General features: G+C 44.1%; 1 protein-coding gene across 2 annotated transcripts in view; it reads right to left on the reverse strand.

The window, feature by feature from the left end:
* The window catches only part of FRMD4A (FERM domain containing 4A), a 300096-nt gene that overhangs the window by 68832 nt on the left and 203495 nt on the right, over positions 1–27769 (reverse strand). For both annotated transcript variants that reach the window (XM_084811642.1, XM_084811641.1), the window contains exons 8-11: positions 26701–26784; positions 21054–21119; positions 20644–20701; positions 16603–16689 (exon numbers count right to left, since the gene is read on the reverse strand). In XM_084811642.1, the coding sequence (XP_084667768.1) occupies positions 16603–16689; positions 20644–20701; positions 21054–21119; positions 26701–26784 (295 nt within the window). The remainder of the gene's footprint in view (positions 1–16602; positions 16690–20643; positions 20702–21053; positions 21120–26700; positions 26785–27769) is intronic.

Below are 27769 nucleotides of genomic sequence, written 5' to 3' on the forward strand. Positions count from 1 at the left end.
AGTCCCATCAGCATGGCCAACAGTCAGGAATGCTGGGAATTGTAGTCCAAAAATCTGGAGGGCACCAGGTTGGGGAAAGCTGGTTTAGATCTTTGCATAACTCATACAAATGCATCTTTTGTATCGGGGTATACTTAAATAATTCCCCCCTCCACTGGGCTCTGAAATATCTAATGCCTGGGTTTGCCTTCCCCAACTGGGTGCTTTCCGGATATGTTGGACTTGTTGTTGTTGTTGTTGTTCAGTCGTTCAGTCGTGTCCAATTCCCATAATCCCCGGGCAGCATGGTGAATAGCAAAGCTAACCCTGTGCTCTCCAGTCCAACACATCTGGACAGCACAAGGTTGGGGAAGGTTCCATTTTGCAAAGAAATCTTGTTTGAATTGTACATCACAGACATTGTAATTTGTTGGGTTTTTCTCCCAAAACAGAAGCAGAATTAACCATTAGAGCAGGGGTGGGCAACTTGTGGCTTGAGGGCTGCCTGTGGCCCTTGCCGCCTCCATTGCCCCTCCCCCCATGTTTTTTTTTAAATAGGATTTTTTGGGGTGGGGAAAGGTTAGAGCAGGGGTGGCTCCATAGTAGCGGCTATGGAGAACTTAAACAGCCCATTTTAGCTTGTTCTCAAGCTAAATTTGGCAGTTTGGTTGTTCCATATATACTATGTTGGATTTAGCTTGAAAACAAACTACATTTAACAGCTGTAGTGCTCTGAGGCACTACAGAGCAGATTACTGAATTTCAATGGCAAACTAATGATGTAGCCAGGGTTATATTTTGGGCCACCCTGCAGACTGTGGACTGTGCCAGAGGTCCAGGGACTGAAACTGAAGTTGTTCAAGAAGTTGCCCACCCCTGCATTAGAGACAGTGAAGTGTAGCAGTGGCAGACAGAGAGAGACCCAGAGTTACCTGCTTAGTTATGAAGCTTGCTGGGTGGATTTCGACCAACCACTCATTCTCTCTGACTCACCTACCTCGTAAGGGGCTTGTTGTGGGAATAAAATGAGAAGGGAAACATGTAGAGCAGGAGTGGGAAACATGTGGCCCTCCATTTGGCCTACAACTTCCATCAGCCCTAGCCAGCATAGCCAATAATGGGTGAAAATGGGAGTTGTAAGCCAGAACCTCTGGAGGGCCACAAGTTGCCCACTCCTGATGTAGAGTGACCTGATCTCCTTGGAAGAAAGGCAGGATAAAAGTATAATAAATAAATACATACATGCATCTTTCTTAGATGCCTAGATCAAATGTTTAGATACCTGGATCCTGGGATTTTTGCAGCCCTGATCAAGTGAAACTAGACAAATACTAGAGATTAGCACCTTTGAACCTCACAGAGATGGAGGTGAGGGAAGCAGAAAACACCGGGGGGCGGGGGATGAAGGGGATCAGAAAGTGTCAGATGAAGAAGTCAGTGCAACCAGAACATCTGTATCCTTCTTTACCAAAAGAAATCAGTCCAAGTACCCCGGCCCTTCACTTCCACCTACATCTTATTCTGTGCAATTCAAATAGCAACAGTTGTGTATTGTCTAAAGCAAGCTTTTTCTTGTCAGCCAGTTGCATTCCCTGCAGCATACACGAAGCTTAAATATCTATCTCGACTTCCTAATGTAGCTGCTTTCTCCCGGGCTGTTTGCTGAATTTAACAGATCGCATACATTTTCAAATCAATATATTTAATTTGCTGAGTGATTCATAGGGGGCCATTACCATGAGCCATAAATGCCCCATAATTTTTTTTTATGACGGCTATAGATTAATTACAAATGAAGGTCAGCCCGTAAGGTAATCAGCATTGGTCTAAATATACATACATATGGACTGCATTTAGATGTTTGGTGGATTTTTAATTGTTGATGTTGCCAATTAACCATTTAACTCAGCAGACTTGACAATAGGTATAATTTAGTTATTCAGAGGGTCTTATCCAGGCCAACACAAATTATGACCATCCAAGCTCTATGTTGGGTGCACAACCTGTCGCACGGGGGCAACATGCTGATGAGGAAAGAGTGATTTGTATCAGGATCATCGGGGTATGTGTGTCAGTGCATGTGCGGCCCCACAAGCCAGCATCACATGCAGCCCTTCTGGGCTGAAAAGGCTGTGCGCTCCTGCTGTGCATAACCCCTCACTCATGCATTGTGACCTGCCAAGGCCTTGATATGCCATGTTTTTGAAGCCCCACGCAGGCATAAAACCCAAAAGGCTTTCTGAGCCCCTGACAGGCTAACCTATGTGGCTGATGGGTTATGTCTGGCTTGATGGGTCAGAAGTTGGGCAGGCCTGGACTTATCCAATGTCCTCTAAAATCAATGGAAAGGTTTCATACTAGGCATGGTACTGGGATCAGAGGGCTTGCAAAGATCATAGCTTGTAAGGCTGAAATCCAGTAGCATCCTCTTGTAAAATTACATATATTGTGGTTTGGAGCATACAACTTTCCCCTGGATAACGCAGCCAGGAAGTGGTCAATCATGACTAAGCCAGGCATGCCTCTTTAATCAAGAGTTTCTCCTTTAAGGCAAGCTTTCTGGGAGGGTCATGAGCTGAGATTCTGGTAGTGGTTGATCTGATGTGGCCACCTGTCTACTGGGAACGCAACATGAGGCTGCTATTCACTATTCTTATGAGGTCATTAAGGAATAACTAAGGCCAAAACTACGCCACATGCAGAAACTCTGGGACTGGCTGGCCTGATGTTTTCTTTTTTAACGAAATGCAGCTGTGGGGGCTGCCCCTTTGAGTGGAACAGCGATACTGAGGGAGGGGGTGTTTATCCCTTTCCCCTGCACTGTTTTCCTGATCTAAATCCCCCCTGCCTTCCAAGCTTTTGTTTGCTCCATGGGCACCACTTCCAATCAAATTGGTGGCAATTAAAAAAAGAAAATGTTGTGAGATATAATCATGAATCTCCCATGTAGTGTGTGGTTTGACTCTTAGGATGTCTAATCAGTTTTTGACCATGCAGTGTGTTTAAAAGTGAAACCAAAGGGCTTTTAAAAAAATCGACACCTGTGTCCAGTATTTACCCTGGCAACCTTCCTCTCCAAAAAACCTGTGAACTCTGCCTCACCCTCTTCAAGAAACATTAGCCTTGATCTTAAAGTAAAGTTGCTGTTAAATGTGTTTAACTTTAGAAAACAAATGTCTCTCTGGGAATGACTGTTTAATATTGGAAAGCGTGCATGTGTGTAGTTCGAAACCAGGTTAGTGCCTTATTAGCCAGCCCACGTTTCGAAGCGGTGCTCAGAGAATCTACAGCCAAAACACCCCTGCTGTTCTTTTCTACAAAACTCGCAAAAACTTGAGAAGAAATTGCGGGGGGTGGGGGTGGAGGGAGGGATTTCTGTGATGCACAGAACGTTGCAGGGAATCCAGGTGCAAGCTTGGAAAATGTCCTCAGTGAAAATCATTCCTGAGACCAGTATTACTGGCATGCTACCAGGTCCTTGTGGCTAGTTAAATAAGGGCTATAATCAGAGGCTTTAAAATTCCACTGTTCTCTCTCTTTCATTTGTGTGTGTGTGTGTGTGTGTGTGTGTGTACACATTTGTGGTTTGCTGGCCTTTCTGTAATTAAGTTGAGGCTGGTGGAGAAGACGCCCAGAGATCCGTGTCAGTTTCAGCAGCTTGAGAAAGGAACTATTTTGCCATTATCACGGATTTGACTTTGGGGGAATCCACATGGAGGTCTGTTTTGGTTCAAGAGAAGTCCAGAATCACGTTGATGGTTTTAGAACAGGGATGGGGAACCTCCAAGCTACAAGCCAAATTTAGCTTGCCAGGCTGGCCCATCCAGCCTGCAAAGCCTTAGGCCTCCCCAAGTCCAGCCCCTCCCCAAGTCCCATCCCTCAGAATGGAGAGCGGGCAGGAGAGTGCATAGGGAAAGCAATGGAGGAGAAAAGCCAACTGAATGTTCATAGACGGGAAGGCGGACTTTGCACAAAAGGCTGCCAGGCTGGAAGAGAGGATGACAGTCATATGAACTACCTCAAATCATAGCTTAAGGCCATTCTTTTACAGTGATACAATGTTTTAATCTTCTCACAGTGAAATTGATGGGGAAGTGTCAATAGAAATGACCCAACACGTATTGCAACATGAACCAATATGAGTTGGGCAATCATATCATTTGAGGCTTAAGCAACTTCTGCTGATACAAACACCATGTGCAGAATCTGTGTGCTGTGGTGAGGAATGGTGACATTCTGCTGCCATCACTCTCGGAATTTAGATAGAAATACAGACAGATAGATGGGCAGATGATAGATAGGCAGGCAGGGAGGCAGGGTTCGGTGGATGGGTGGGAGGCAGATGCCAAAGGCCAGAATGTTATTTCTTTATCTACAGGTCTGGTATCAGACTGTAAAGAGTGAGATCTGAGAATGGAAGTCCAGCACATCAACAACAAACAGCTGGGATTTGTGGAAAAGAGTCTAGTCCCTTGCTTTTTGGCATCTGGTCCAAAAACAAAAAATCCTGGCTAGGCCAGGGTTTGGGGTAATCAATTTGCAAACCAGGCAGCAGAATGAAGGGGAGGCTCCAATGCTGTACCTTCCACTTCAATAAAAGCCTTCCTCCTCCTTATCCTTCCCATGGCAGAATAGCAACATCAGAATTAAAAGGGATACTGGAGGGGCCAAGTTTAAGAATAAGAGAGTATGCCAACACTAGATGGGCAGCTTGATTAAACACCAAAAGGAAGGGTACTGGGCTTTATATATATGATAGTACACTTCCTAACGCTATAAAGTGTTGCACAACATTGCACAGTCACTATTTAAGGTATGAAATTAGTGGCTGGGAGATAATGATGTCCCCTGGAAGATGACCTCACACCTCTCAGATCCAGTTCTAGCCACATTACGTAGACTCCAAAAAATGGCCAATAGCAATCTTATGCATATAGCAGTGGAAGACAATAATGACAAACTCTATGAGATGTCTGCTAAACTCCCAACAACATGCTGGTTGCCTTGCCACCATGATGGTACAATATTAAATTTATCTCCAGAGTAAATTTCAACATTGGATTTGCTTGCTCTGCAGGATTGTAGCTGAGAGCAAGTCTGAGTATCACAGATAACAGCTTTAAATCAAAAGAAGTTTGCATATTAGCAAACATTTGCAGGCATATTAGGAGAATCTTAAAAAAAGAATATACTATAATTTCTGGCATTTATAAAACACAGTTCAGGTGTTCAAAAAGCTATTACTGTCAGAAGCTGCTAGGCAGAAGCTTCTAATTAATGATGCCACCAAATTTTGTAATTAGTCAGCTAGTGAGTCAAAACTCACGCATTCGTAATGGTCACCTTTGTAGTGAGGTTGGATTGCTGTCTTACAAATTTGTTATTAATTTTGGAAGAGATCGTGGGTTTTGAAGCATGCACAGTCTGCATCTAAACTAATCTAAAACTGCAGCATTTCTGTGCATGTGCTGAATTGGTTGGTTTAATTCTTTTCTTTCAGGATGAAATGTGATGATGTCACTTTAATCCTTTAAGGAAAGGTTGGCATTTGAAGTCTTTCCACAAGCCAATAATGTTAGAAGAAACAGCCACATAGATTGTATACACCTCCATATAACGATCCATATTTTTTTCTTCCATATGCCATATCAGCGACAGCAAGTCAACATTACGTAGAAAGACCACATGGAAACAATCAGTCAGGAAGGGCTACATAACGTGGTGATGCATGACATCATAACGCATTATGTGATCCCATCCTTAGGGCATCTCTACACCAGCCTAAAATCCTGCATTTAAAACAGGGCTTTCTGCTTCCATTTTAAATGCAGGATCACAACTGACTCCCTCTACACGGGCTTCCTTACCCCCTTCCCACCTCCTTCTCCCCGTATCTGAGTCTTCCATTATCTTTCATTGATCTTGAAATCAATGTCACTTTTAGGTGGCAGTGAGCTGAACCAATCAGAGGCTTCCTTTGGTGGGGGGGGTGTGACACAACCAATGAGGGCACAGGACCAGTGACAGAGCAAACAGTCTTTTTGCTGTTCCTGCACCCTCATTGGGTGTATACTCCCACCAAAAGCAGCATCTGATTAGTTCAGCTCACTGCTCCTCAAAACTTAAGGGGGGGGGGAACACCTTTTCTTTAAAATGCTGTGCTGCAGGGCTCCAGCCTCAACCAGCCAGCTGCAGCAGCATTTTCTTTTACCAGTGAGTCAAAAGAAGAAGGAGATGCTACTTGTCAAGGAGACATTTGGGGTCCCTCCGCAGACCATGGAGTCCCAGACCTGCACCCCATCGTCTGACCACTGACTACAAGCTGGTTCCAGTGTAACCATGACATTTACAGATTGGCTTTTTAAGGCCATTCAATGACAGCTTATACATTTCATGGGAACCAATAAACAATCCACAGAACTTATCAGGAGCTGTCCTGACAGAAATCTAGGCTGCAGTCTTATACACACTACTTAGGACTAAGTCCCATTGAACTTAATGGAACTTCTGAACAGACATGCATAGCATTCTGCCGTTAGAATCTTTTCATGGACACAACTAGGAAAAGCTTCAGTCCCCACATAAGGTTTCTACATGTAAACAATCACCAGATCCCTTTTTAAAAGCCAATTCATGAATGCAAAATATTATGATTGTCAGCTTAATCTAAAATTGGCCGGTGTCTAATTATCACAAGCAATTCTTTCCTGTCCTTGTTTCCTTCTAAGCTTCACCCCCACTCCCACACACATACACAGACACCCTTTTCCAAGTGGAAATTGAATGTGCTCGGCAAATGTTTATAGGCCCTACGGAAAAACTTTTGGCAACCTTTGTTAATCATTTGCCTTTCTGCTTACTTTGAGTTAATTGTTTGCTAATGCTATTAGAATGTGTGCACTGTAGGACAGTATTCCTAAATAGGATTCTTAAAACAGTGAGAACCTCTAATTCAGAGTAGGTGCCGACCTACCAGCGCACTCAAGGACGCATTAGGAATTATCATGTAGACAAGGGCAATGTCACTTTGGCTTTTTCTGGATGCTTCTGGGAACTCTTATCACTGTGTCTCCAGTCTGTGTAAAACGAACAGATTCTCTCAAAGATACTACAGATTCCTTCCATTCCACTAAATAATGCCCTGGCTGTTGTGCTTCTTACCACACAAGTGCCATGTAACTTCAAGAGCACGAACACAAAACTAAACACCCAATTTGTAAACGTTCTCCAAAGCATCCTGCAACAAAAAGTACCCATGTGCAGTACTAAAGACAGCCAAAACTGGATGTGAATTGGAAAGTGGTTCTGTGGATACTGCATTGTATCTGGTCTGGGGTTCAAATCCCTATTCAGCCATGAAGTTCACTGGATGACCCTGGGCCAGTCACTATCTGTTAGCCTAACCTTCCTCACAGGGTTGTTGTGAGGACAAAATTGGATAACACCATCTATGCCACCCCCTGAACACTTTTGAGAAAGGGCAGGATAGAGACATTGGTTGAAAAATGCATGTTGATGAAATGGCAAAAAGTGCTTTGCATAATTTCATCTGCTTGTAAGATCTTTGTTTTTAAAGAAATTGAAATCTTTTTAGCAAGGTGAACAGTTACAGAGGAGGAAAGGGCACAGAGATACTTGAAGGTTACATCTAGGAATACAGAAAAGTAACCAAGGAGGAGGGTAGGAAGCTCTCCAGAACTCCCTTGAAATTCCAGTATTTTTTTCCAGCCTTCTTCTGGCTTCTGAGGGTTTGCCACACCTTGCCTATAGGTTCCCAACCACTGCATGGTGCCAGGTTTTAGACGAGTAAATTGCTCATAGCTGCAGTTGCAGTTGCCTTTGTCTTCTTTAGTAGTGAAATCCCTATCATAATGACAGGCAAGGTGTGTAGGTGGAGGGAAAGCAAGCATATTTGCAAGAGCCTGCTTGGAGCGGATGCAGTGCACGAAACATGACACGCTGCACACCTCATGGAAGCCAACTGCACAGTGTCATGAGTCATGGGCATGTTTTGCCTGTACTGCAACGGTGTCCTCAAATGCAGCTCTTTTTCTTCATAGGGATGGATGAGAGCCATTCATTTATATGAGGGAAAGCAGAGAGATAACTTGGGAACACTATTGGCTTAACAGCTAAACCTATTCCCTGCCTCTAGTGACTCCAGCATTAAGATCAAGGCTGCTCAGCCCAGGCAGAGACAGAAAGAGCGAGAGAGAGCAAGCAAGTGCACACACCTAAAGGATAACAAGACAGGACCTCCTCTGTGGTTATTCAAGCAGCCTCAGTTCCATGATTGCAAACAACAGTGTCAGTGAAACACCAGTCATTTAAGAACTTGCCTTGGATGGGTGTGAGCATATAATGGCACTGTGACTAAATGGTCATATGCTGAGATTACAAGCCTGTCATGCTGACTGGTACTGTCTCTGGTTCCTCATGCTTCCTTAGCTATGTTTTGCAGTCACTTACAGCCCCTCGTCTTCTGTGAAGCTTCAAATCAGGAACATGCTTGTTGTACAATATTTATTAACTCACCATAAACTTCCTTAAGTAGACACTTATTGTCCTCGATCAGCAGGGTAGTAAAAACCAATGCTGGTGTAGGTTTATAGTTCATTCTTAAGTGGGTGCAGGGGGAATGAAGGAAATTGCTTGCTCCCAAACATGCTGGTATTGATCCCTGCAATATCTGCTGGTAGGTGAGCTATGCCGTCCACCTTGCACTTGCTACGGCCTGGCCACTGGCAGGGGACAACATAGGCATTGATGAACTGCTGGCTGTTTCAAGCATCTGGAATGTGAGTCACACCCTCCTGCTAAGGTTGGGGGCTGAAACCAGTTTTACTTGAGAGAGGGTGTGAAAGGAGAAGGGCAGGGCAGCAGTTTAGACCCAGCTGCGGAGTGTGTTTAAGATTTCGGGTTGCTGGGCTGAGATGGTTTTGGGACTGGCACTGACTGCCTGCATGCTTGCTTCTACACCAGCTCAGCCTATATAATAGGCAGAAAGGAATCATACCCTCTAAAGGTTGCCATGAATTTCTCACTACTCAGTGAAGGGAGAACATGAAATGGTACATATTCAAGTCTTTCCCCATGTTCATTATGCATTTCCAAAGTAAGTTTAAATATGGCCAATTGTGGAAATGGCCAATTGTTCATCAGTGCCTACTCTCAAGGGTAGTTACTTTTAAAGTTTGCTTTAAAAACTAAGGATTTACTCCAAGTATAATTCACTAAGGGAAGAGACATACACTCTAAAATTCAATCTTATCTCCATTTGACCATATTAGTCAGTTAAGGCACAGACAATATGCCTTCAGAACCCAAATGTGTACAGCTTATGGCTTCCAGAAGCTGCACTCTAATTCAATTCCCTCTCCATTGCCTCTCGTATTAAAAGCCCAACTGCATTTCCAGTAACATTAGCAGAATAACTCAGAATTTAAATGGATATAAATGGGATTCTATAATGTGAGCTCTCAATCTGCCCAAACTCTCATCATTAAATACAAAAAGGCAGGCAGAATTCTGCAGGGTCCTGGCCAAATTGCTGGAGCAATTTAATAAAAGGTTGGTTTTGACTGGAAGCTGATGGGATTGTATGATATAAGGCTCAGCTATTTAGTGTGGCAAATACAATATGCATGGAAAACGGTCTAGGATGACCTAATGGGAAAACATGACAATCTCTTTTTGGAAACAAGAAAGGATTTTTATGCATTTAATATACATTTCTCAGTTTGAGCTGATTTTGTTCCACAATGTTCTGCTTTATCTTCTATTTGAATATTTTTTCCACTGTATTTGTTTATTTTCAGTTTTGGCAATGTGCAAAAGCTAAATCAGGAGGATTGAGAAAAACGAAGAGATGCATACTCCCCATCCTACTTACCGTGCTTTTGCATTACTTTCACGGCAGAATATTCTACAATAGCCTCATCCCCCTCTAAATGCAGAAAGCAGGAGACAGTCTTTGCTGTTATGCAAATTTGAATAAAGTCCTTGAGAGATATGTACCTAGATGCCAAGACTTTGTACTGCTAAGACTTTGGAATAGCAATATTTTTAAATACCATGGAAAATAATAGATACTTTAGCCATTGAGATAGAAAAGACCACTCTGACTGTAAAAGTGAAGAGACCAATGAAAAAATGTTCTCCAAGGTTTGGGAGAGGGGATAGCTAATTGTCTCCCCACCCCCAAACTCTAGAAATTACATGCCCTTTCTCACTCCCCAACTTCCAAATTGTTTTGTCCCCCTATAGAGTAGCCTAGCCTTTCCCAATCCAATGACATTTAGATGCTGTTGAACTACAAGTCCCATCATCCTTGACCACTGGCCACACTGGCTGTTGCTGATGGGAGTTATAGCCCAAAACTTTTGGAGGATATCGTGCTGGGGAAGGCTGAGGTAGAGAGTCTGTAGTGCTGGATTCTGCTCCAGAGTATATGCGTCCCTATCTAAAGAAAACATGGAGGGAATAAACATCCCTCATCAGAAGTGTTTTTAACTGATCAAAAATCACTAACCTGTAGCATGTAATTAATCACATCCCTTCCCAGTCATGGATCCTAACACTGGCTGGTCAGCTTAATGAGCAAAGGGGATAAATGTTTCAGAAGAGAAGGGTTTGGCATTTAGTGTCCTGATCACAGCATGAGTGCATTTTGGTTACCTGCTTTGCTAGACTTAGAGGGGGAGGAGAAGGGAGGTCAACCAATGCTTGGATACAGTGAAGGGAGGGGGTTGTGGATCAGCACCCAGTTTTGCAGTCTAAGGACCTAGAGACTCTGGGATCATCTACTCTAGGTGCTATGTGGTGAGTAACAATATGAATTATTCACATCAAGAATTTGTTGTTGTTGTTGTTCAGTCGTTCAGTCGTGTCCGACTCTTCGTGACCCCATGGACCATAGCACGCCAGGCCTTCCTGTCCTCCGCTCTCTCCCGGAGCGTGCTCAAGTTCATATTCATTGCATCCGTGATGCTATCTAGCCATCTCATCCTCTGCCGTCCCCTTCTCCTTTTGCCTTCAGTCTTTCCCAGCATCAGGGTCTTTTCCAGGGAGTTTTCTCTTCGCATTAGGTGGCCAAAATATTGGAGCTTCAGCTTCATTATCTGTCCTTCCAATGAGCACTCAGGGTTGATTTCCTTTAGGATGGACTGATTTGACCTCCTTGCAGTCCAGGGCACTCGTAAGAGTCTTCTCCAGCACCACAGTTCGAAAGCATCAATTCTTCGGCGCTCAGCCTTCCTTATAGTCCAGCTCTCACAGCCATACATTACTACTGGGAAAACCATAGCTTTGATTAGACGGACCTTTGTCGGCAAGGTGATGTCTCTGCTTCTTACTATGCTGTCTAGGTTGGCCATAGCTTTCCTCCCAAGGAGCAAGCGTCTTTTAATTTCATGGCTACAGTCACCGTCTGCGGTGATCTTGGAGCCCAAGAAAGTAAAATCTGTCACTGCTTCCATTTCTTCCCCTTCTATATGCCAGGAAGTGATGGGGCCAGATGCCATGATCTTAGTTTTTTTAATGTTGAGTTTCAAACCAGCTTTTGCACTCTCCTCTTTCACCCTCAACAAGAGGCTCTTTAGATCCTCTTCACTTTCTGCCATTAGGGTGGTATCGTCTGCATATCGGAGGTTGTTGATAATTCTCCCAGCAATCTTAATTCCGACCTGTGATTCATCCAACCCGGCATTTCTCATGATGTACTCTGCATATAAGTTAAATAAGCAGGGTGACAATATGCAGCCTTGTCGTACTCCTTTCCCAATTTTGAACCAATCAGTTGTTCCATGTCTGGTTCTTACTGTTGCTTCTTGACCCTCGTACAGGTTTCTCAGGAGACAGGTAAGGTGGTCTGGTACTCCCATCACTTTCAGAATTTGCCACAGTTTGTTGTGATCCACACAATCAAAGGCTTTAGCGTAGTCAATGAAGCAGAAATAGACGTTTTTCTGGAATTCTCTTGCTTTCTCCATGATGCAACGAATGTTGGCGATTTGATCTCTAGTTCCTCTGCCTCTTCGAAACCCAGCTTGTACTTCCGGTAGTTCTCGGTTCGCATACTGCTGAAGCCTAGCTTGTAGGATTTTGAGCATCACCTTGCTGGCATGTGAAATGAGCGCAATTGTGCGGTAGTTTGAACACTCTTTGGCGTTGCCCTTCTTTGGAATTGGAATGTAAACTGACCTTTTCCAGTCTTGTGGCCACTGTTGAGTGTTCCAGATTTGTTGGCATATTGAATGCAGCACTTTAACAGCATCATCTTTTAGGATTTTAAATAGCTCGGCTGGAATACTGTCATCTCCGCTAGCTTTGTTGTTAGTAATGCTTCCTAAGGCCCACTTGACTTCACTCTCTAGGATGTCCGGCTCAAGTTCAGTGACCGCACTATCATGGCTATCAGGGACATTCAGATCTTTCCTGTATAGTTCTTCTGTGTATTCTTGCCACCTCTTCTTAATCTCATCTGCTTCTGTTAGGTCCCTGCCTTCTTTGTCCTTTATCATGCCCGTCTTTGCACAAAACGTTCCCTTGAGATCTCCAATTTTCTTGAAGAGATCTCTAGTCTTTCCCATTCTGTTGTTTTCCTCCATTTCTTTGCATTGTTCATTTAAGAAGGCCTTCTTGTCTCTCCTTGCTATTCTCTGGAACTCTGCATTCAGTTGGGTATATCTTCCCCTTTCTCCCTTGCTTTTCGCTTCCCTTCTTTCGTGAGCTACTTGTAAAGCCTCATCAGACAGCCACTTGGCTTTCTTGCATTTCTTTTTCTTTGGGATGGATTGAGTTGCTGCCTCCTGAACAATGTTACGGACCTCCGTCCATAGTTCCTCAGGCACTCTGTCTATCAGGTCTAATCCCTGAAATCTATTCCTCACCTCCACTGTATATTCATCAGGGATATGATTTAGGTCATACATCAAGAATAGGTAGATACTAAGTCACTCAAGTTCTTCTTCAAAACCTGAACACCATCCTAAAAAGAATTCAGGTCACCTTTGAAGGTGACCCACCAAGCCTCTAGAAGTAGCTATCTGGAACACTCCAACCCAACAGGGATTTCACTTCCAGGTTAGGATTTAAAAGTGACACGTATGTCCTGAACACAGACAAAAGGTCAGTTTTCTCCTAGAAGATGTGCGATATGGATGCAAGACCTAATAGGTGCCACTGTGGAGGCTAAGTGCCACAAGCCATCTGATGGGCTGGATACACATGACCATCTTTTGGCTGCAGTAATAAGCAATATTAGAGCTATAGCACTGATGTTAACTGCTGACGAGAGTTGTCAGGAGTTACTGTGCCACACGGGGGAACGTCCTAGCTCCATACATATAACTAAATACGGCTGTGTTTTATACCTGATGTTCTCCTATTTTGAAGAGGGCTCACAATCTTTTTCAGGGTCATGAGCATCTCTGAACTTTGCTGAGCTGCCTCAAATTATAGGAAGTGGTGACCTTATTACAGCGTATCAGTAGTGTTATAGTTGGCGTGGCTCAATCCTCTGGAAGTCATTATACAGCTCATTCACAGAGCAATCCTATGGCCCCTAGGCAATGACTGGGGTGTCACAGCATGCTACGGATCCCCTCCTTCAAGGTTGGAGACAGAGCTCTGGCCTCACAGGATGGGAGCTAATCATGGATCCCCCCCCCCCATTCCTCCTAGCTGCCACAGAAAGCTCTGTGGCGGCTCCTTGCCGGAGGTTGGAACTCCTCTGGAAGAGAACAGAGAGGGAGGGGGGCATGCCAATGGGCAGGACAGGGAGGGGAAGGGAGGGGAGAGGCCCAGGATCCATCAGATCCAAAGGCCTCTCAGGACCCACCCTGGGCAGCATGCAGCAGCTACATGGGCTCAGAGGTCCATCTAGCAAAGATCACTGCAAAGGAAGATGGTGAGGCTGTAAAACCTCTGCTGATCCTCCTGCCCTGCATGGTCTTGATGGTAGGATGGATGGAGGGCTCCAACATCAAAGCCCTCTGTCCATCGGGCAACAATCTCATAGGGTTGCAGTCTAACAAAAGAACATCCTGCCAGTGCTATCTGCGTGCCGCTGGATTATTTGGTCACAAGAGCCTGTAGAGAGAATGGCTGACATGGACTGGGATCAAATGCCTGCTGAGCCATGAAGCTCACTGAGGCTGTGGGCAAGTTGCTATTTCTCTGCTTCGCAGGTTTGTTTTGAGGACAAAATTGGATAACTCCATGTATGCCCCCGTGAGCTCCTTGGGGGAAAGGTGAAGATACACATATGACTGATAAATAACTATGTGGAACATAAAGGATCTTAATTTGCCTTAACAGATCCAGTGTACAAAAATATCAAGTGGAAAGATCAGAAGTCAGAAATGTGTTTTGCAGCTTATCCTCCCTGGAGTATAAGTTTGTCCTCTTACTAGGAAATACTGCCTTTGCCATCATATATATGCCAGTTTACAGTCAGAAAAATGCCACAAGCATTGCTACAAAACGGCTTCTCTGTGTACTGAAATGAGTTTATCTGCAACACACTTCCGTACATACAGAATAATTTGGCCTGACAACTGCAACAACAGCAAAAATGCTTCGAAGCACAGTGACAACATTTCCATAAGCTAAAGAGCTACTCAGCACTCTGCTAATGCCTGCTCTGCATTCTCTATCCTCAAAGCCACCCTAAAATGAAAATGTGCGGCTGAAATATTGAAAGATGTTACTTGCATTTTCAAAATGCATGAAGGAGTATACAAACCAGCCTTTTACCACACACACACAGTGAAACACTTTTTGAAATCATTTTTCAAAGGAAGCTCAAGGATATCTAATTCAAACTTCCAAAAAAATATGTGGAATGATTATGAGAATCCAACAGGGGTACAAACCAACAGGAGACATTAAGTCTTCTTGGCTATAGGGGAAATCAGGGTCAACTGAAACTGTATGGTCGCATTCAGATGATCAGTGGGGGAAACAACACCGCGTTGGTCGTTTCCCCCACCCCTGCGTATGCTAATTACCCGTGCTGCGTTGCAGGTTGCCATGTTGTACAAAACTGGCGCACAGTACAGGTGTAGTAACTTTTTGCCCACTCTACAACCCCTACAGTCCCTACTGCAAGCCATGGGTTGTACGAGAAGTCCCTACACCATGCTGTGCACCAAGTTCAGATGACATGGCAATCCGCGCTTCGGTGTGGGTAATCCCAGTCACACAACTGGCATGTGCAGGGGCGGGGGAAACAACCAATGCTGCATTGTTTCCCGGCCCGCACTGACCATCCAAACCCGGCCTATTAGTGCCCTAGTCAAAATTAATTGTGCTGCGCCATATCTTGGTGTATGTGGGGTAGGGGTGGGGGCAGTGAGAGGCATGTTCCTTCATCAAGGGCTTTCCTGATCGCGGATCCTTCTCCATGCTGTATAGGTGAATGGAACAATGGGAAGAGCTCGCATCTGGGAAAATTGGAGTAGGTGGTGACACATCTACCCCCTGCCCCAGACCTTACTTTCCCGAGATTTTTTGGGTGGAAACAACTATATCCCTCCCTTTGACCATTTTCCAGAGGAGTCCTGTTCCTCTTGAATTCTTTTGTGTCAAGCAGCTTCCCACTTGTTGTATCATGTCAGCTCTGGTGGCAATACTCCTAAATATCCATTCCCCCTAGGGCTCAGAAGAATCCTCCTCTCCTGATGCCTAATGGCTAGTATCCAAAGGTTGATGGCCACTGCCAATGGCCACTACCTTTGCTCAAACGAGGAAGGGGTATAAAACTGTAAAGTTCCTTTCTCTCTCCTCTGATCCATCATTTGGAATAGTCCAGGGATGACACAGTAAGATAACACACATGCTGTGCCTCCTTGGTCCCTAGTTTGGGGAAAGGCTCTGCTGGGCAAGGGTGATAGTTTCACGTAGGTGAGATGGAGAAGGAGTAGCAGCATGAGAACATCATATTGGGGAAGGACCCGGGGGCCACGTACCTCAGCCAAATCATGCTAGAGGCTGCTGGTCTCATGTGCAATGGATATTTTGTTTATGCCTGCCCCTTTGAGCATGCACATTCAAAGACAGCACTGCTTTCTGGAAAACAGGTCCATACACAAAACTGTATTGAAGACTGTTTCCAATACGGTGGCATCCATCGTCATATATGAGTACTAATACCCAAGGGATATTATTCAGGCATTCAAATGCCCAAGCACTTTCAAATGATACCAACACCAACAACTCCCCCACTTTCAGCAAGAAATTTGGCAATAGGTACCCCCCATCTTTTCCCCCGTTATGTCTTATTTAAAACTGATTATAAATCCATAGCAAGACACGAACACATTAAACATTGGTCTCTAATTCAGACCCCTTGTCTTTGGCACCTTTGAGGCAATGGGCCATACTAAATGAGGAGAGCTTAAGCTCTGGCATGTAATAATTCTGCATTCTGCCCGCCACCCGCCCACCCGCCACCCCGCCCCTGCCCTGGCCTATTACTGCAGCACACATCAATAAATTAGGGATTACGTCAAGCTCTCAGTGCTCTGTTGCTACCTCTGACAAATTAGCAATACCAATGTCTCTGCTGATCATTCAATCCACATGCAACATATAATGTCTCCGTTTACAGAACCTGCTTACCTTTCTTGGTTTCACTTTGTCATGGTAGTCATACTGAAAGATCCCCTTGTAGCTAAGGCCTAACCACCATGGAATTCCCTGCTTGTCCTAGGATGGGGAAAAACACATCGAAGTCAAAATTATTCTGAATGGGGGTTAGCAAGATAATATAAAGTAGAGGTAAAGGAAGTTATAATTTCCTGCCCTCTTTTTAAAATGTTAAATATGGCTGGTATATTTGGGACAGTCCTGATGACAACATCTTTGATTACTGAAGTGGTCCTTAACAGAGGTTACTTCCATACTGGCACTTTGCTCACTTGTTACAGAAAATCCAGATGATGGATGCCTCCAGGCAGATGGCTCTTAGCACTACCAGTCAAAAGACATTGTGCAGTTATTCCGTCTTTTCCTCCTTAACAGATTTTCTGTGGTAAGAAGAACGATGGAGGAAACAGTGGGAAAATGGTTACAAATACAAGATGACATTGTCTGGACCCCCCATAAAATTCTGTGGAGAAGGCAGAATAAGTGCACAATTAAAGCCTCATATGGAAGCACCCAATGTCACCGCCAACCAACAAGGTCTGTGTTGTCCTCCTATCTGTTTCACGTCTCGATCTGTGGCTACATTTTTTAATTGAATTGCAGTGTCAGCCTATACAGCATAGACTGGCAAAGCTTTATCAAGGCTTTTCAGGACTACTGTGCTGTTAAAGTAAGGATATCTGCATGGGGAAATCTGGCCCTCTTGGGGCTCAACAGTTTCCCTCCAAGCGCCCAGCTCGAGCTGCAGGCTTCCTGACAGAGCTCGTAGACTCCCAGCCGCGGTGGGTTGCTGTGCGCAAGTCTTTCCTTCTCCCTCTCGGGCCCCTGCAAGGAGAAGGAGGCTTTCACACAGTGACCAGCAACGGCAATTGAGATGCCGCCGCCACTGGGGACTCCTGCCGGCGCTGCACGCCGCCACCGCCAGCATCGGCAAGGAGTGTGCCAGGGGTTTGCGCCAGCAGCGGAAGTCCGTGAGCTGGCCCGACTCGCAGAGGTCAAGTGAGGCCAGCTCGCAGACAAGCAAGCCAGAGTCTGGGGGGCTGAGCTGCCAAAAGCTGGGCAGACTTGACGGATTCCTCCACCATCCCCACTTTAAAGCAAGGGTGAGGAACGATTTAGCCTGGGGGCCTGGATTGCATTCTGGCTCACTCCCCAGGGGTGATGGCAGGGGGTGGACTCTCCCTCCTGAAAGCCCTTTCCCTCCTGGTGCCCAGGTGCCATCCTTTTCTCTATGCAGAGAGTGGCAGGAGATCGATCCCTCCTCTCTCGCACAGAGAATTTCTCCTGCAAAGACAGGCACTGAGTGGTCTCTCCTGCCTCTCTGTATGGAGTTTCTCTGTGCAGAGGGAAGCAGGATCCATCTCCTGTCCCTCGCCGCATGGGGCTTCTCTTCATTCCTGGCTTTGGTGTGCACAGGCTTTCCCTAGCCAGGGAACATCTCTGTGTACCAAGCCCTCCTGGCCAAGGCACCAGGTGGAAGAACTCTCCTTCACCCAATGCCTTAGCCGGGGAAGCACTTACAGCAGCATGCTATGTAAGGGGAAACCCGCACAGCAGGCATGCCTCTCCCCGCCAGCTTCCCCAAGCCCTGCCAGACTCCAGGGGATGTGGCTTGGGAGGGGCCCACAGAAGGCGCCCAAGCCTCTGCAGGCTGGATGGGGAACCCCTGTGGGCTGGATTAGGCCCATGGCCCAGACTCTGGAAAAAAGGCAGCCAAGGGGAGACAGGATGGAAGTGTACAGAATTATGCATGGTGTGGAAAATGTGGTAGCGAGACATTTTTCTCCCTCTCTTTTAATACTACAACCCGGGGCCATGAAGCTGATTGGTGTGAGAGTCAGGACAGATAAAGGGAAGTACTTCTTCACCCAGCACACAGTTAAACTAGGGATGTTGCGGGTACCTGACTGGGTCTGGGAGTCTGTAAGACTCCCCACCACCACTCACCCCCTGAACCAAGCTCGGTGAGCCACTGCCCCCACCTGCTGAGCTGCATGAGTGGCCAGGACTTTCCGGGCCCATCCGCTCGCACCCAGGAACCACCCGTCCTCCACATGAGCTGCCATTTTATCACAAGATGGAGGCTCTAGTTTTTTGTCTATCTAGTGTTACACTCATCGGTGGCCGTAAAGGACCATTTCAGCAACGTAAGAAGCTACGCCATTTGCATCCCTGCTCTTTGCCGTGATAGGCTACGTAAATCTTTACGTAGCCTATTGTGCAAAGGGACAGGGATGCAAATGGCATCTGCTACGCCAGATGCCATTTGCTTCCGCAGACCGGCAGCGGACAGCAGCGGATGATGCGGACCCAGCCGGCGGTAGGTAGGATCTGGCAGGCGCAAAATTTGCGGGGTGGCGGAGGTGAGTGGTCCGTCCCGCCATGGACTCCAGGGGGCCGGGTTCTTTAGAATCCGGCCTCATTGGAGTCCGTGGTGGAATTCTCCGCCACCCCTAGTTCTTATTCCTCCTTTAAAGGGCTACCGCAGTTTCCCCCTTGCAGTTTCTGCTCCTTTTATTGCTTCCTGTCTAATGTGGCAGCAACATTACTGTTGAATAGCCTCTTCACTGCATCTTAATTTCTCAGTTCCTGTTCCGTTATCTCTCTCTCTCTCTCTCTCTCTCTGTGTGTGTAAGAGAGAGAGAGAGAGAGAGAGAAAGAAAGAGAGGCAGAGGGGAGAGTGAGTAATTTGCAATAAACAAATAAAAGAAAAAATGAGAAGAAATCTGTAATTAACTCCCCCTCCCCAAGTGAGGAACAGGAACTGAGTAATTAAGGTGCAATTAAGAGGCTAATCATCAGTAAAGCTGCTGGCCATAATGAAGTTAACAAGGAGAAAATTACTAATTAATGTTGCAGGTCACTTTTTTTGAACAGGTCCTAATTCTGAGTAAACATTATAGAATGGGATGGCCACTGCTGAATAACATAGGTCTTAATTCAGCTTCCAGCTGATTGTGGAAAAGCAGTGCCTCAGCAGGGCTAAAGGGCCCTCATGTGGAAGCAACCGATATCTCATAACTAAGAGTCTCCCCACTGGAAGACTCTACAAAAACTCTACAAAAACTCTCCCTCTCTCCTTGGAAATTATTTTTCACTCTACAAAAACTTTCCCTCTCTCCTTGGAAATTATTGTGTATACAAATGTTGCCTTCAGTTCAGGAAAGAGGGGAGATGAAACAGGGTACCCCGGCCGAATGGACTGAAGAGGGATAATCCCGGATTGTGTCATGAATCTATGAAATACAGCACTAATGTGACTTGATTGTTACCGAACACTTACATCTGTCAGATAAGGGGGAGTCAAATGACTACATAATACAACTATTTCACAGAAAACTGGATGGTATTTCATGCAAGCCTCTCTCTTTTTGTATTGTATAGGTATGCTTAGCAAAATGGATTTGCAGTTCATTAATATGCTGGAGAATGTATACTAAAAATAGCAAATAATGGGACAGACTGGACTGTTCACATTGCTCCTATCAATAAATTAAACCATATACAATAAATGAGGGATCAGTCCTCTTCTGTACCTCCATGTTGCTACTATTTCTGGCTCTGATGTACTAATACACTATCTCTTTAATATGCTATGTGAATGCTCTGATATTCTCAATGCACAGTAAACCAAACAATAAATGACAGTCCAAATATTAATTGTAACTGCCAAATACTGTAATTGTTTCTAATTTGTAATTAGAAAACATCTAAACACCAGATCTCTTCACGGGCCTGCATTATCCTAGAGAATAATGCAGTAAATCAATTATTTCAAGTTGCAATTCCAGTACCTAAGATCACTAAAACTCTGTAAATTTACAATCAGTTGAATTGCCCGATTATGTATTTCAAGTACCTGAAATTATTACATTATTGAAGCTATTTATCTTAACACAGGATATAAAACAGAACTTTCATTACAGAGCAGTGTTAAGAGAATTGATTTCAGTTGTAATTGTTCATGATCAATCAATTCATTTAATCGAATAACTCTTTTCAGTTGATATATACCTTGACTGCATAATAGTGGACTCCATATGTTGGAAGAGATTCTACAATGCTCATGTAACTGTGAAAGGAAGCATAAAAAACAGAATGTCACAGTTCTAAACAGCAAGGGAACTATGCAAAAAACCAAATCCACGAACATTTGGGCACCCATTCTACCATGTACAGACAGTACTGACATGAATTCTTCTAAGCCTGAACAGTATGAGTGAATTCATATAACTGTGTAGAATATCATTACTGAAATTCTAATTGTTAAGTTTCTGAAGAACTTCAGAGTTTCTGGGAACCCAGTTTGATGCTACAGGAGAGACGTGAGATGCAATTATGTGTGGAATTTACAATCCCTCAGTGCATGCTATGCCCCAGAGACAAAGGTCATCACACTACAGAATTCCCCCTTCCCAACTTACTTGACAATGGCCTGGCCTCTCGTCTGCCCATTTAGCTTCTTGTAATGCTCAATAACGCGGTCCTCACTTTGAAGGAGAGAAACAGAATCTTATTACCTTGAGCACACACAGCTGAAAAAATACTGAAGGGCCTCCACTGTAAAAGAGGCATCTCAGAGAAGGGTGGCAGTGAGCCCAAGAAATCTCAAAAGATGTCTACAAAGAATAAGCAACAAAAAGCAGAAAAACAAAGTGAGCCAACCCAGGATACATTCTTCATTTTTTAAAAACTTTATTTTTATACAACAGCAGCAGCAGCTATAAACACAGAGGCAGAAATGCAGCAAAAACAGAGCTCAGTATCAAGGAATGCAAAAGTAGCAGTGCCTCCTTTATTTTATGATATGGCATGCTCCCACATGTCACTCTCTTGCCAGAAAATAATGGGAAAGTATCTTATGTTCTGTAGCCCAAAGAAAGGCATCTGTACTGAAAGAGATTCCCATGAACTGAAGCCTACATTAGAAGTACATGTAACCAAGATGCAATTCTGCATTGTTTTCCTATGCCTTGCAAAGGCCTCATGTAGATGTAGTACTGCTAATCTTTTACAGTGCAACCTATGCAGACATACTTGGGAGTAAACCCAATTGGAAGCATGGGAAACTGCCTTAAACATAGGATTCATCATGACTGAGATAGGGAGTGGGATGCAGGCTTGTGCCTTCTTTCCCTCTCCATTGTGAATTCCCTCCTCCCTTAATCATGGTTTAGTATTACATCTGCACTGACGTTAACCATGGCTGACATCAACCAGATACCATTTTAACCAGGATCAAACCCTGATATGAAATCCTGGTTAAGATGGAAACCATGGTTATTGTGAACAACACGCAGCAGCAGGGTAGATGCAACACTGAACCTTGGCTAAGTCTGAAAAGGGAAGGGAGGAGGAAATGTTCACTGGACAGGAGGAGGAAGTGTGTGAGTCTGTGGCCTACTCCTGATCTCTTACAGCATTACACTTGCACTGGGCCAAATAGTTATACAAATGGAAATCTTAAGAGCACAGAATGAAATATATCAGTTGAAAAAATATTATGGTAGAACCAGTTAAATCTATTTAGTTGAAGTATTTCTTTCTTCCATGTGAATGAAGACCTTTAACTCCAAAGAATTTAAAAAAGATTATAGTGTTCAGCTTCCTTTTTGTTGCTGTTAATGTTTTCAGATGCAAACTGATACCTGTCTCTCTCTTTGTATTCCCTCCCTGAGGAGCCAGACAATAGCATTACATTAACCAACTGGAAACTTGAAAAATAATCTCTTAACAAGACACCTTCTGTGTTTTTATTCTGTTTCAGCTTCCACACACATCAGAGTTTAATTCAGACATCACAGCAAACCATGGTTAAGGAAGCTGATGTCTGAACTAAAAAGCCATGGTCTGCAACCAGCCATTGAATCAGAATGAGAAACCATGGTTTGAACTGGACTTGCAAACCATGGTTTGCACTAACAATGGTTTGGCATGATGTTTGAATTGACGCATCATAATTGCAGCCATTTCCCTGCCTCCAAACCTATTCTGTTCCTAGTTTCATACAAAGGGATAACAAGGAAAATTAACTGGATAGGAAAGCCTTTACATGGATGGTTGTCTATCATTTCAGCTGTTCATCTTTTTAGCAGCACAGCGGGGTTACTGACAGCTGCACATTGACTGGGACCACCTACTAATGTGGCACTGGCTCCAAGCTGTCACCACGTAGATGACATATACGCTCATTCATAATTCAGTGCAACTTCAGATGACAAATGCTTTGATGTGCATGAAACGGTAAGGAAGTAAAGTGTCCCTGCATAGCTGTCAGCTTGTAAATATCCCTATGAGTGCTTATAATGAATAAGACTGTACAGAAGGCAGGCTTTACATGAATGTCAGGAACACGTAGATCAAAAAACATTGAGAGCACCAACATTAGCTACCATTAAGGCTTACTAAGGTTTCCCTTAGCTCAGGATCTGAAACTCTCTTCGGACCATGGTTTAAGGTGCTGCAGGTAGAGACTTCAAGATTACCATTTCACATGCTACTGCATGAGGGACTGCAGAGTACATGCATTCTACAACAATAGCAACCCCCCTCTCCCTGCCCAGCTCTGTTTAAACAAGGCAAGGAAGATAAATAGTGATAAAGCAACATGGAAACTTGGTAGCAGCAACTATGGGGATTGCTCTCATAACCACTTCCTTCTGCAGCTCTTAAACCCCACACTAGACTACAACTATTGCCTCCACTCCCATTGGAGCCTGCCAGACAACAGACTCTAACATATTCTGGGCTGCTGCCCTTGGTCCCACCAGGTACTAGAATGTCTGAAATCAAACGTGGACACCCCTACCCCTAATTCGCTAACCACAGCTAGTAAGGATGCGGTTTTGCATCTGCACGGGACCAGCATTTAGAGACACAAACATTATAACAATTGGCATATTCTGCTTACATTCTGTAGCCTGAGCAAGACAGAGAGAATGAGACAGAAAGAGAGAAAACGCACACTGACAAGTAGATAAATATATAACAGTTCAATCAACTTGTAGCATCTAATGTTTGTTCGGTATTCCACATTGATCATGATTTATCAGTATCTATCAATATGTTGCACTGCTGTTTCCAAAGTGGGAAGTGAAACCTCAAAGGAAGAACAAATTCTGTGTACAATGCAGTCACCAAAGTTTTGGTCAGTGAAGTAAAAAATGTAGCAACAAGTTATCCATCTGAAGTCACTGGGTTTTATTACTCTGTGGAAAACAATGAACTTTCAAACTTTGGCCTGATCATGCAACCCTTATTCACAGGGCTTATTCTTTTGTCCTTTTAATACAAGAAGTCCAGTCAAATTCTACCAGAAACTACTTGGAAGAGTAAGAACTCCTTATGGATCTTAGTGAACTGCTGCAAACATCCTGTTTTGAGACATCCCCTTATTTTGCAAAAAGTGACAAAAATGTAAACAAATCATCAGGCAACTGCAGACCTAGTTCACAAGAACAGTAAATGAGATGGTATAAAACTGTTTCTGGATTATACCACTTCACAGTGCTGATGACAGATCACATGACTGAATGTTTCTCTAAATAATAATTTTTAAAAACCCATCTTGCACATAGAAAATTAGCTCTCAGTGAAAAGGGATCTAGCCTTGGGATCTATCTCCCTAACATGTTAGCCTTGTATGTGCAAGGAATTTTTTTCCATGGGGAAGCATTCAACCACACAGTTCCCTCACCTGCAATCTGAAATGGTATGGTGCAGTTTCACCACTTGCTGTTTGCATGAACTAGTCCTGAGAAGTGTAGATTTTGTAAAAGGCAAAAATGTATGGTGGCATGAAAACTGCACCATCTGCACCTATATTTGTATGCTCAGAGACTACACATGTTTAACACAAAAGATTATGCTCCTTTGGGAAATATGAGCAATGGAAAAGACAGAGGCTTATATAAAATTTGGGAGGCGATATCTATTCTGCGGACTACATTCAGCTTTTTAAAGTGTTCTGTGTGATTAATATATTCTTGAAAGAATCCTGAGAACATCAAATAATAAAAAAAAGATTCTATCCCTTATGACTGCAAATATAGATGACAATGGCAGTGCGTTTGAAAGGCCAAATGACTAAATTTGCTGTTTTCATAAAAAGCAGTGATTGCTGGTAGATACCACCTGCAGATAAGCTGCGGTCTGGCACAGTCACACAAACACTACAGGTCTGCGTATGCTCCAAGCTGGGATTTTAAATGCAGTTTGGAAAACTCGTGGTGGACTCAGAAACTGCATCAGAATTTCACAGGTTAATTGCTGTGGAACATGAATTTTGCAGACTTAGTCCCTGGCAGAGAGAAATGGGTCAATCCTTCCAATATGGGGGAGGTGTGGGAGAGACTAAATAAAGATCCCCAGACCACAACATGAAAATCATACTCCCTTGCTGTCATCAAATTACGAGACTGAAGAAATTAAAGGAGCCACAGATAAGAGAACTTCCCACCCACGGCTGGGCTTGGAGCCTAATGCTTTAAAGAGAAACATGAAACAGCCACCAGCAGCCAGGCAGCTGAAGTCCATCGCCTTTATCAAAGGGCATTTTCCCCAAACTAATTAATATTTGCTCTGATGAAAGGAAAGGGAGAGGCAGACAGAGGAACTTATCCTTAGGGCATTTTGAATTTAAATAGGATGCTGCCATCTTCTTCTAACATGCTAGTGGATTTAGTTCTCAGCCTGGGAGGAGGAGGAAAGACTGCAACATGGAGCACGTTCATGGGGCTGAAAATTCGCAAAACCCCACATAGAGAAGAGGTTGTGAAAATCCCCACTTCTGTGCCCGAGAACTTTTATACAAGAACATGATACAAAGGGCGGTAAAAAAATCAGGCCTGCTTAACCACAGTAGACTCTCGCACAGGACTTACAAGGTTAGGAATTAACGACTGCTGAATGTAAACACAGGCCAAACCCACAGCATAACTGCTTTGTAAATGTTTTGGAAGGAACTGATCCTTCTGGACACAAGTTTACCAACACAACTAGTAATACAAAGTGGGTGAAAAATGCCACGGTTCAGACAGGAGTAGAGCTCTGTCTCTCCTCGGCCACATGCAGTGGGTTACAAGGTGGCAGAGGTCAAAAACAGTGGACTAAGACCCCATTCTCTCTGTGGCAGTCTACTGTATGTGGGATGTCCTCCTTCAGCCTGCACATATAAATGAATGTTTCTCTGTACCAAACATTTACTGGGGAAATGTAGCGCTGTGAGGCAGGGTATCTCTGAGTATTCTCAGGGCCAAACTAAACTTTCTTGTAATCTTGTAAGCTATGTATGATTGGTTTATTTACTCCAGAGTAAGCACACGCGGCGCCAGTTCCAATTAGGTCCAAGGTGCTACCCCGCCCCACTCTTTTCATCCTAAAATTCCACCTGTGGGGGTGTGTGTGGAATTTCTGGATGAAAACGGAGAGGGAATTCAGCACACACACACACACCCCACCGCCTCCTGGAGCAGCGTCATCCTGATCTGAATCAGGGCCACATGCGCTTTCTGCAAAGTAAGTAAACCCATCACACATAGCTCAGCCCAGCTTTGTGCGAGTACAAGAACGTTCAGTTTGGCCCTCAGTCAGCCCCCAGTCTCATCAGACAAAGATATTGTAGTGTTTGTGATAGGCCCATTCCTTGAGCCAGGCCAGGATTTCTGAATGACCTGGATTAAGCACAGATCATCCACCCCAGGACCAAAGTTTTGTTTGGAACCAGATTCTTACCTCCAAGGGTCCCAGGCCGCTGGACACAACAGATACCCACAAGTCTTTGCAGGAAGATGCAACAGTTAAACCCTTATAAAATCAATATACATTTATAGTGTAGATCAGCCTTCCCCAACCTGGTGGCCTCCAGATGTGTTGGACTGCAACTCCCATAGTCTCAGCCAGCATGGTCAATGGCCATGTTGGCTGGGAATTATGGGAGTTTTAGTCCAAGACATCTGGAGGTTACCAGATTGGGGAAGGCTGGTGTAGATATACCCATAGCAGTCTTGGTCAAGGGAATGTCTCCCCAGTAGGTAAGAGGGGCAAATGCTGCTAAACATGCAGAAAAGTTACCAGTAAGCAAGAGACGGGTGTTCCTTAAGTGCTTGTGTTGGAAGAGCTGGAAGCTTCTTTAAGTCAGTCCTTACAATTTCATTGCTGGAAAAGAAGAAGAGAGGATCCAAAAAAGGAAATCAGTCTACAAGAAATTAACCATGAGACTTGCTATAGCTGGCTGACTACTCTGGCTTGAACATCTGTTCTTCCTTAATGAAATGCTGTGGGGTACCCCCGCCTCCATCTCTCTATTTATTTTGCATTAGGGAGTATAATAACCTTTCCACTATAGCATCAAAATCGGAGCAAAGGTCTTACAGATGTCTAGGCCTTTTTCTTCCTTCATTTCATAATATTAGTTCTGAATGTAAAAACTAAACAAAAAACACAGCAGTGTGTTTTCATGGAGAGAGATCCTGAGGGGAAATCTGCATAGCGCAGGAAGAAGAAAAAGACGACGACGGAGGAGTAGGAAAGATACACAAGAAGTCCCCTTGGTTTAACCACTTCCAAAGTGCTCCAAAATGTAGTTGTTCATTACAGCATCAGCCTGATGCTCATGTCTTAACAAAGCTTTCTTTCCTCCACCCCCACGGCTTGCTTGGAGTGGGGGTGAGGTTTATGTTTTGGGGAAAACAAGGAGAAATGTGAACCTCAGCACCAGAGATGGGGGGAGCACAGTCTGCAAAGCTTAGGAAAATAAAATTAAAGATCAAAGTTCCTGGAATGGTGGGGTAATGCCGCAGAGGGAATAAGCAGCATTGCTTGCATTGGGACTAGGCCTGTCACTCACCCAATTAAATAAATTATGTTAGTCAATTTGAATCCATGTGAGTTTTTAATCAGCTGATCGGGTAATTAATCTCTTAAAGCTGCATATATTTCCATACTAGTGTAACAATACCTCTGAAGATAAAAACATTATTTGTTTTAGATCACAAGTGCTGGTTGGAATGTCTCCTCTAAATATGGCACCTGCCACCCACAGCTTTTTAAAGCACTTGTATTAAAAGAAACCAAATGAAACAAACAAAAACAATTAACCATTTTTTAAAAATCTGCTAATTGGGGGTACATTTTAATCAAT

This window comes from Heloderma suspectum, chromosome 7 (genome assembly GCF_057233095.1).
Source record: "Heloderma suspectum isolate Gila_16-S chromosome 7, 16-S_ref, whole genome shotgun sequence".
NCBI lineage: Eukaryota > Metazoa > Chordata > Lepidosauria > Squamata > Helodermatidae > Heloderma > Heloderma suspectum.